Below are 11,167 nucleotides of genomic sequence, written 5' to 3' on the forward strand. Positions count from 1 at the left end.
CGCCGTTCGTTGAACGCGTCCTATTCGCGCGACGCGGTCGAAGCGCGCGCCGCTCGTGCGCTTCTACGGCCATTGTGCGTTTTAGTCTCACGCCGTTGAGACGTGCCGTTAGGTACTGTTGTGTACAAAATGAATCACATCGATACGGGTCGAGTAATTGACGAAGTGCGAATTAGAAGATGTTTATGGGACCCGGCCGATGATTTTTATAAGAATAAGGACGCAAAAAATAAAGCCTGGGAAGAAATTGGAAAGGAATTGTGTTGTGAAAATTTCAATACAGACTTAGGTAAGAAACATTTATTAATAAAATCTTTTTTGTTACATACATGTTTACCGCTAGTTGCACAAACGAAATCCTCCATCCTCCATTAAAACATAAACGTCTGCCGGGTCACCTAGTGAAAAATATTAATTGGGTAGGTAAATCAAATAAGCCACGACGATATTACTGCGTTTCGTTTCGTTCCATTTTTGAATTTCGCAGTAGGTGTCAACTATAAAATCAGAACACAGATCTATCTTGCCATGACACGCTACCAGTGGGTGATACGAAGTAATTAGCGAATATATCGCGTAATGTGTTTCCTGATCTATGATCTGGGTCGTTAATTAGATCAGTCAATCCCGTTATAGTTAATGTGTGATTAACGTTGTAGCCATCCCGTACTCTAATAAAATTATGCAATATGCAACAGGCTTGAACTATCTTTTTTGCAATAGGAAAACTGACACTCATAGTAGTATGGAATACTCTGAATTTGTTGGACATTATTCCAAACGTCGACTCTATGTACCGTCTAGCACGACTTAAGCGGTAATTAAATATTTTCTTTTTATGAGTCATGTTGGATCGCACATAAGGTCTCATCACATGGTTGGATATACCAAATGCACCATCACCAACTATTATGTGTGGTACTGTTATATTAGTGCCCGGCAGATGCTTTACACCTGGCAACCTCAAACTATTGTTCTGTAACTTTTGAAATAGTGAACTCTCTTGAAATATTGTAGAGTCTGAGTTTTTCCCGCAAGAACCTATGTTAATATATGTGAAACAATAGTTCGCATCGCACATTGCCAAAAGGACGATAGAATAGAAATGTTTATAATTATAAAACATTGAGCCTCCACCTGCAGGATTTACTATACGTATGTGTTTACCATCTATCGCCCCGCAACAATTTGGAAAATTTGCATATAACTGAAATTCTTCACTTATGCGCTGCCACATTTCTGTAGTTGGTTCAGGTAGACATTCATGACGCAGTTTTTCCCATATAGTCGAACAAACTTCATCTACTATCTTAGCTACAGTAGTGATTCCCATTCTGTATGTGATAGATAAATCGGAGAAAGTACTGCCCGTTGCCAAAAACCTGAAAACAAAAAGTATTTTCATTTGATTTTAGTATATAGGTAAGTACCTAAAAAAATACGTTTTTATTGCAGATAAACAAATACGCCATCGATGGAAATCAGCCAGAGATAATTATTTCAGAACAAAAGGGAATATGCGAAATACGCCATCTGGAAGCGCTGCAAAACACAAGAAGTATCTATTTTTCGACCAAATGACATTCCTTGATCGTATTTCAGAAAATGAAGTTACAGAATCATTAAGCGATAATCAGTCTATCGTATCTGAAGATTTGACTGAAACAGCCACATCAGCGAATAACTTGAGTACTCCATCTCAGCTCCATAGACCACAGGAAAACACAGAAAATAGTCAAAACAAATGGAATAAACGTAGTGGAATGAATAAACGTAAATCAGAACAATCAAATTTTGAAAACGAATTAATAACGTTGCTTAACCAAAATACTTCCCCTTCCAACCTCAATCCTGATGATTTGTCATTTTTTGAGTCTCTTGGTCCGATTCTAAGTAATTTAAGTGCTTATCAAAAGCTGCAGTTTCGCGCAAAGGTTCTAGAATTACTTATTGGGATTTCAGCTCCAACGACTACGACACCTAGCTTTTCATCACCAGCAAATAATGTTAATTCTAGTGTGAACGCAAATTCTACTTATAATTACACAACTCAAACATTGCCACTTCATAATTATACCTATGCCTATGCTACCACCTCTACACCTCAACAGCAGCTTTATGAATCTGCAGTAGAATTATCAAATGAATCTGCAGTAGAATTATCAAATGTCGTATCGCCGACTGGCGATAATAACTCAAATTATCCTGATAATGAGAATCAATAAGGATATTAGTTAGTTTTTACAGATTTATTTTAAAAAGTTTATTACTACTTCGCAAAAATCAAAATGCTACTGCCTGGGAGGCAATGCCGCTCCGAAAGGGCAAAGTATGTATTTATTTATTTATGTATTTAACCTCACAAGTACTTGTCAATTTTTAGCTACAAAGTAAGACTGATTAAAATGAGACTATGATTCAAATCTACATTTGCAAAATGAAAGAGAAGATTCCGATTTTAAGACCATTTTAACTAAAATAGGTTTAATCAGCATTTATGAATAAGTGTGTTAGGTTGTAATTAAAATACGACTGTGATTAAAATAAGCCAAACAAATATTATCATTTATTACAAACCCTACTCTTTTATTTCACTTACCTTAGAGTAATCGCCAATTTTTCCACTGGAGCTATGGGGATGCGACGTATGCTGGATCTTCGTAAAGAAAACTCTAACTTGCACAGTAATTCGTCGAAACTGCTGGTTGATAGGCGAAAATATTTATAAAATTTATAACTATTTTCTCGTAAATCAGAGAAAGATGTTACGTGTTTGCCTCTCAGTAACCTTGTAGCGTTATAAGGATCAACACCTACTGTTCTTCGACGTTTTTGTTGCCTTTTTTTCCATAAAAAGTAAATAGCCAGTACTCTAACCGCATTGCCGTTCATTTTGTATCTGTTTGTACACGACTGTCTCACAGCAGCGAAACGCGCCGTACTAATTGAGGAGCGCCGTACTAGTTGGTGCACCGCTGTTCAAACGCGCGCTGTCCAACGGCGCGTCTAGCGGCGTGACTGTAAAACCAGCCTAATGCACTGGAAACTCACGGCTTATTGAAGAGTTTAAGCATTTCTAAGTACAAGCAGTTGTGCACTTAAAAAATTATCCCATAGCTTATTGGATTGAACAAAAACACTCGATTTATCTGTACCTTGCGAGAGCCTCTTTTCGATTGCGGACAGCGGAAGCCGCTTGGATCCAAAAGGACTTGACAGACTGTTATTTTTAAAAAGTCTAATCATTAAGCATTTTGATCTATAACTTTCTATTTTTCTTATATTTATATTTCCTAATGCTTGATGTCTAATATCAAAGGGTGTTCAATAATCTATTATACAGGATGATTTAGTTTATAAGTGCGGATATTTTTTTTCGAGGTTCTGTATCATGAACATAAATCTACAAACACTTCGGTACATTTTATGTAATTTTTATTTTTTCAATTTATGATTTAAAAATAACAAAATAATGGACACAGTATTACCAAACAAACTGCGCATTTAGGTAACTAAGTTGGTGGCACTTTGTAAGACACTGACAAAGAAATGTTATCAAACTAACATAAAATAAACGCACAAAGGTCAACGGCCCTCGGTGCTCGCTAACATATCAGCTGATTTTGCTGTGTGCCTATTACTTAGTACGGCGTCCCTAAAATTGTGTTTAAATGTAAATACCTCAAAATAACTGATTTGAAAATTATGTCGTGATTTAACAACTTCGTTTGCAAATGCTTCGCCTCAAGAACTTCTCGCGATCCCGACAGTCGAACAAAGAAACCAAACGAGAAAAAATTATCGCCGAGGAAAAACTTTTGTCCTCACTTCAACCCCCTACAAAATTGAGTTAGAAGAACGAGAACAACTTAAGAAAACGAAAAAGTGTTCCAATCCCAATGACCCCAAGTTAAAGAAGAAGACCCAAAAAGCTCCTTCTGGTGTAGAGAATACCGACGAGGATACCATGTGCCTGTACTGCCTTGACGTGAACAACACTTATTTAAAGTCTTGTGAAGGTTGGGTGGCTTGCCAAATATGCGGACGGTGGGCTCATACAGCTTGTGCTGGTGTAGACGACGATAATACAGAAGAAATCCACATCTGCTTGGACTGTGACGCAAAATAAAAACGTACCCCATTCTGCCCCTACCCTGGGGCACGATGGGGTTTTCATTACAACGTCACTTTATTATTTACATCACCAAATTCTATGCCAAATGATAGTTTAATAAATAACCGAAGTGGTGTGATTAGTCTTAATTGATAAATACATTGCTTTGATTATTTTACTGTGTATTTTGCTTAACGTCCTCATTATGCTTATGTCTTTAGGTCACTTTGTTCACGTGATCTTCCATGAACAATAGGAGAATATGTGACCGCATAATGTGTTTTCACAAGCAAGCGAAGCGTAAATTATTTTCGCTTGCTTGTGAAGCTGCACAATTTGCATGAATACGGCCTTTCGTTAGTGACATTTCTTGTGCCTGTCTAAATGATATTTGGATTGTTTTTATAGTTACACTTGTTACAGTAGAAACTTGTTACGCGGGCGTTAGTTCGCATACGTAAATAACAAGGGATTCAGCACCGGAGCGCGGACGAGAGCGGTCATGAGTGTGTTTCTCTCCGCTAGTGTTCCGATTTAACTTTAACTTGATTTAATTTGAGAAAGATGGCGGTGCTTACAACTTGATCAGACACTGTATCACCTGTTTCAATAGCTTCCTCTGCAACAGAAGTCCGTCACTCCACAACACCTACTGATTCACCCAGAATTGAACTTCAGATACCCGCTGCTTCCACGTCTACCTCATCTACATCATCTGGTTCAACTGCCTTTACTAACTACCACCAGCACAAGCACCGATCTATATAAACTAAAAAGCCTGACCACTAACCCAAAATTAGCACAATATTTTTATAAGCCACTTTCAGCAAAAATAACAGAACATTTAAATATTAAAAATTATTAGTGAAAGTTTTCTCAAAAAATTACTTAGCCTTCAATGTCATTGAATCTGCAGAGCTCAAAGAGTTTATAAAAGAATTAAACCCAGCATATCAATTACCTAGTCGCAAGACATTATCGAATGCTTCATTAACAAACTTATACAACCAAACTAAACTAATAGTGAGTCAGAAATCAATAATTCAGAATATGTGAGCATAACAACTGATGGCTGGACATCCGCTCCCAACGGCAACTATATTGCACAGTAACGGTACATTTTTTAACCAACAGGCAGAACTAAAATCTTTATTAGAATGCATTCAGTTTCCAGACAGACATACTTACGAAAACCTAGCAGAACGACTTCAAAAAATTACAGACACTTGGGAAATTAAAGTTGATATTGTCGCAGCGACGAGTGACAATGCTTTCAACATTAAAGGTGCAATTAGAATAAATAAGTGGAAGCAAATACCTGATTGTACAATCCGCTTTAAAAGAAATAAAAGACGTCAACATAAAAGTCAAACAGATTGTAGAAATATTCAAACGAAGTCCACTTGCATGTGAGAGATTAACCATATTTCAATCAGAAGGCCTAATGCGGCTGTTCCTGGAGCAAGGAAAGTAAAAGGTACCTTAAATATTTATTGAGAAGATCTTGTTATCTAACTGAATTTTTACAATAACTAAGAATTTTCTACAATCCTTATACTTAATTTTTATCGAAGTGATAAAGAGGGAAAAGTAAACCCACCAGTGATATGTGAAGTGAAGTAATATCTGGTTTTGGATAAATAATAATAGTTAACTGTCACCGTTTGTGAAACTACATATATTATTATAAGATTAGAGTTAATAAGTTTTTTATTACAAGAATCGTTTTTGTAGTACCCCGTTATTGTTTTTTTTAATTTGAACAACATGATCATGAAATGTAACCCAAATATTTCAATCCGAACCGTAAGAACCCAGCTAGAGCGCAGAAACTGAACAGCACCACTTTCAAGAAGTAAAGAACTTGTATGACGAACTCAACTCCAACAATGATAACCATCCATGCATGTGGAGACACAATATCACATGTCCCAGGATGCTCCCATGCAGCAACCTCGCAAGGAAAAGATTCCGCCCATGTTCTTCACGGACAAGGATGCATGGCATAAACAAATCCCCGTTCCTAACGCCCGACTTACGACTATAAGAATATGCGATACCTCTAACGACCATAGGCGTCTCACTCTCACTCAATAGGGCATTGAGGTCGAACTTAACAGGCTAGTGAAAATCAAAATCAAAATTATCTCCTATAAGCGACTATCAGAGTGAACTAATCAGCCTCAAGGATAAGGTTAACTGTATTATGGAAAATAACACTAAAATAAACAATGGGTCTGTCGATCAAACGAAAAGTGGAACAAAGTTCAACAGTTCCACGGACAATTCTGGAGGAACGAAAATCAGCGACTAATCTACATATATAATACTGTCTGTGGTTTCAAAACCCGGGTTAGCTGCCAATGTGATATGGACTAATGTGTCCACTCACACAAGGAACGGAATGTGGAATAGACGGGATTCTCACATTTGGGCTCACAATAATCCATTTGCGATACAGCAGACCGGGCATCAAGCACGTTGGTCTGTGCACGTTTGGGCCGGTATTTTTAAAAACCAAATTATAGGACCTCTCTTTTTACCAGAGCGATTAAACGGAACACTGTATCACGAATTCCTCCAAACGAAGATACAGAAATTTGTATAAGAGATGATGTTGGCTCTATTGCGGAATACGTGGTATCAACATGATGGTGCTCCACCACATGTGGTATTTCCTGTGCGGAAATGGCTAACTGACGCTTTTGGTGAAAGCTGGATTAGAAGACTTGGTCCTCAAGTCTAGGCACCACAGTCACCGGACACCCTTTAACTTTTTTCTTCTTTGTTGAAGACAAAGTGTTCGCAAGTGAGTGCCTTACTGCAGACGCAATACGAGTGAGGATTTTAAATGCATTTACAAAGTAAGGAGTGTTCTCGAGATACAACTTTAAGCAACGGCTCCACGCTGAAACACTGCGTCGCGCTCGGATCTGCGACCCAGTGGGTGGCGGTCATTTCAAGCCCTATCCTATCAGACAATCTGAAGTAAGTTAACTACCTAATAGAATAAGTCCAAAAGCCTCAATAGCTCAACGGTAAGAGCGGTCGGGCTCATCATCGAGGGGTGGTGGTCCGATCCCCGCCCCGTTGGTCTATTGTCATACCCACTCCTAGCAGTCTTTCCCGACTAGTTGGAGGGGAATGGGAATTTTGGTCATATTATAAAAGATATGGCAAATATTCTTTAAAAAAAAAAGTCAAGAAAATATATACCTATTAAATAGGTAGTGTAGTCAGCTGATTTGTTACGATGCATACTGTTATAAGTGTTCTTAGCACCCCTTCCTGCTGACATTTCGCCAATTAAGCTTTTTCCTCACCAACAAGTATTTCGTCCGCCTGACCAGCCCTCAGTCTCATCCCGCTTCCATACCCGACGGTTGCTTAAAACATAATTCGTGTATCGTTTTTTTTTTTTAAAAAGACAACCCAGGCACCTGTACCGCACAGAACGTACCAGCGTAGTAGAATGCGGAGCGTTGTTATCTCTATTATTATTATTATTGCGTGCTCAAAATTTTCAATATCTGAATTTTCTAATTTCCGATGTCATTGGTATTTATAGCATCGTTGTGGGAACTAAATTTACAAGTTACACGCAGTATTTTTTTTTACGTTTTGGAATGAAGAAACGTCGCATGTGGCGTCTAAGCAGGCCTCGGTCGTTATTATCACCAATCAAGCTCAATTTTTCACCGGAAGAGTAAGTTTTTTTATGAGTAAAAACAAACAAATATATCATCAATACATTACGATCAATACAAGCTTTTTAAAATTTTTGGCTATATGTCCGTGCAACACTGTAACACTGGAACGACTTTTTAGTCCCGGCCCACGACATGTACGTATGTATCCTTTGAGGAGCGTAATAGAAATGTAATAAATGAGAGGTATGATAGAAAAACGGTGAAGGAAAAACATCGTGAGGAAACCTGCATACCAGAGAATTTCCTTAATTCTCTGCGTGTGTGAAGTCTGCCAATCCACATTGGGCCAGCGTGGTGCGTAACTTCTCTCATACTGAGAGGAGATTCGTGCTCAGCAGTGAGCCGAATATGGGTTGATAACGACGACTCTATTCTTGTATTTGTCCCTCTCATTCTAAAAAAGAAAAATCTCTGGACACGTTCTTGAAATGGGTCCAAAAAGAAGACATTGTGCTAGATGCTACGAAAAGCTAACTGACATTGGCAGAAGCAATAGCAAAGAAGTAAAAAGAAGTCCGTAGAAAATAAGGATGCAGCAAAAGTCTGGAGGTTCTTTGACGCCTTGGGTATTGGTCGGGAGCGTAGAACATCATTTTCTTCGAATCTTGACATAGAAGCACTAAATAGTCAATAGGCCCACTCCTTTTTGAAACGCCATAAATCTCTTCTGTCTCATAGAGTGGCTAGGAATATTACTCATGGCCGAGCAGAGGTAAATGAAACTATAGTCAACGAATTTTTTCGTCAACTTCGAAAAGGAGACTGAAGGCGAACCAGATACAAATATCTGGAATTATGATGAAACTTGCCTAGTTGACGACCCTGTAAAAGTTTTGGTAAAGCGTGGGACCAAATATCCTGAGATTACAAGAAAGTCATCGAAAGCGTCGACATCAATAATGATATGTGGTAGTGCAACAGAAATGGCACCTGTCTACGTTGTTTACAAAGCCGAAAACATGTGGGAGACTTGGACTGAGAACGGGCCCAAAGAAGCTCGTTACAACCGTACCAAATCGGGCTGGTTTGATGCTCAGTGCTTCAAAGATTGGTTTCATTTTACTATGTTGCCAGTTTAAAAAAAACAAACCGGTAAAAAAGTATTAGTGGGCGACAATCTCAGTTCTCATATTATTCTAGAAGTCATGGCTAACCGCGAAGCAAATAACATTGCATTTATTTGCCTTCCTCCGAATACAACGCACTTACTGCACTTTCGCCCTATGAAAATTGCGTGGAGAAACGCACAGAATTTTTTTTTTTCGTGTTGAGTAAGTGCCGATGGCTCCATGTGGGACCACTACGGCGTCACCGGGGGGTTTGGGCGAGCGCAGAAGCATCGCCCGATGAGATGATGAGATAATGACCCTTTAGATGTTGCATACTTTCGCCCTATGAAAATTGCGCGGAGAAACACATGGAAATAGTTGTTAATATAATAGCATGTTTGCTTGATAACTTTATTTCAAAAATATTATCGCTACCAACATCTGATTATTATTTAGTTTAAGTTGTACTTAATATAAAACTTTGAAGGCTGATTAAAAATAACGTTAGATTATAAATATTGCCAAAGACTTAAATATTACTTAATTATCATTCTTCAATGGCAAAATGTTCGACGACGTACCAAAACGACGAAGTAACATTTCAGTTCAGGGCCAATTCACCATATGCGGAATTACTCGTGTATGCGACCTCACAAAATTTAATTATGTCATTGGTCACCTGGACAATGAATACTCCAAAGAGGTAAAAGACAATAAATAATCCGTCTGGTTCATATGTTATTGTGTATTACATATGAAATTGGCGTTTTCTTGTCCGTAGACATCGATCTTAAATACTTATCTCCTCTTTGATTAAGACGTTGAACGCGTCGGTCACGTCGTCGCATGGATGAGAGTTTGTGGACTTTGAGATAAGTCAACAAGACTTGGAAGATATTGATAACATCGAAGTAAATTGGTTGAACGACAATTTTGAAATCCATTCAGAAGATAAACCAGAATCTACCCAGGAATCGACAACAATTTACAAATAATACTCTTATTTTCTCACGACAATACTTCCTAGACTAACAAAAATCCTTGACGATTGCATATATTTAAGATTAGTAATTTCAACAATTCCAATTCTTGAACTGTTAAAATTATTTACTTAAATTGACAATTTTAGTTTTTATCAATTTATAAATCAACAAAAAATAATAACTAAACTTTCTCAATACAAGACTTCTCAAGACAAGAAATTATTTTTTGTTGCTTGAACTAAAAAGAAACCTTAAAGTTTGCAAAATGAGGCTATTGCACTAGTCCCATTAAACCAGAGAAATTTTAGATTATTCCATTTTAGGTCAGTAATGTCAACAATTAAATTTCTTAATTTGTTGAAATTATTTACCTAAACCGACAATTTCAGCTTGTTATCTACAAAGAAACCGACGACAAGTCCAAACCTTTACAAATAATATTTTAACTTTTTCAAGACTAAACTTTCTAGAGCTAGAAGAAATGTTTTTGGAGTTCGCAGAATGTGACTATGTGCACTTGTCACATTAACCCAGATAAATTTTAATTTAGTACATTTTAGGTAAGCAATTTCAACAATTCCAATTCTTGAACTGTTGAAATTATTCACATGAAAATTTCAGTTTTTATCTATTTGAAAATCAACAACAAATAATACCTAAACTTTCTCAAGACAAGACTTCGTAAACCAAAAAGAAACCTTCATGAAGTTTTCAGAATGAGCTGAGCGCATTAACCCAGAGGAAATTTAGATTAGTGCACTTTAGGTTAGTAATTTCAACAATTAAATTTCTTAATTTGTTGAAATTATTTACCTAAACTGACAATTTCAGCTTGTTATCTACCTAGGCATCAACAACAAATTCAACACCTTTACAAATCATATCTTAACTTCCTCAAGAGAAAACTTCCTAGACCTAGAAGAAACCTTCAAGTCGGCAGAATGTGGCTATTGCGTTAACCCAGATAAATTTTAGTTTAGTACATTTTTGGTAAGTAATTTCAACAATTTCGAATTCTGTTGGGTCTATTTGGTCTGTTTCGAAGACTGTTGAAATTATTCACCTGAAAATTTCAGTTTTTATCTATTTGAAAATCAACAACAAATAATACCTAAATCAACAACAAATAATACCTAAACTTTCGCAGGACAAGACTTCCTAAACCAAAAAGAAACCTTCTTGAAGTTTGCAGAACGAGGCTATTGCACTGGGCGCATTAACCCAGAGAAAATTAAGATTAGTGCATTTTAGGTTAGTAATCTTCTTGAAATTTGCAGTATGTGGTTTTTTTTTTCTTTACAAGTTAGCCCT

General features: G+C 37.2%; 1 protein-coding gene across 1 annotated transcript; it reads right to left on the minus strand.

Moving 5' to 3' along the window:
• Window positions 1–285: 285 nt before the first annotated feature.
• LOC128198034 (uncharacterized) lies at window positions 286–10,842 on the minus strand. The gene is made up of 2 exons (XM_052889647.1): window positions 2,600–10,842; window positions 286–1,382 (listed from the first exon to the last, which is right to left on the minus strand). The coding sequence occupies exons 1-2, from the start codon at window positions 2,890–2,892 to the stop codon at window positions 506–508; spliced, it is 1,170 nt and encodes a 389-aa protein (XP_052745607.1). The 5' UTR covers window positions 2,893–10,842; the 3' UTR covers window positions 286–505.
• Window positions 10,843–11,167: the final 325 nt, after the last annotated feature.

The sequence above is a fragment of the Bicyclus anynana genome, chromosome 26, assembly GCF_947172395.1.
Source record: "Bicyclus anynana chromosome 26, ilBicAnyn1.1, whole genome shotgun sequence".
Taxonomy (NCBI): domain Eukaryota; kingdom Metazoa; phylum Arthropoda; class Insecta; order Lepidoptera; family Nymphalidae; genus Bicyclus; species Bicyclus anynana.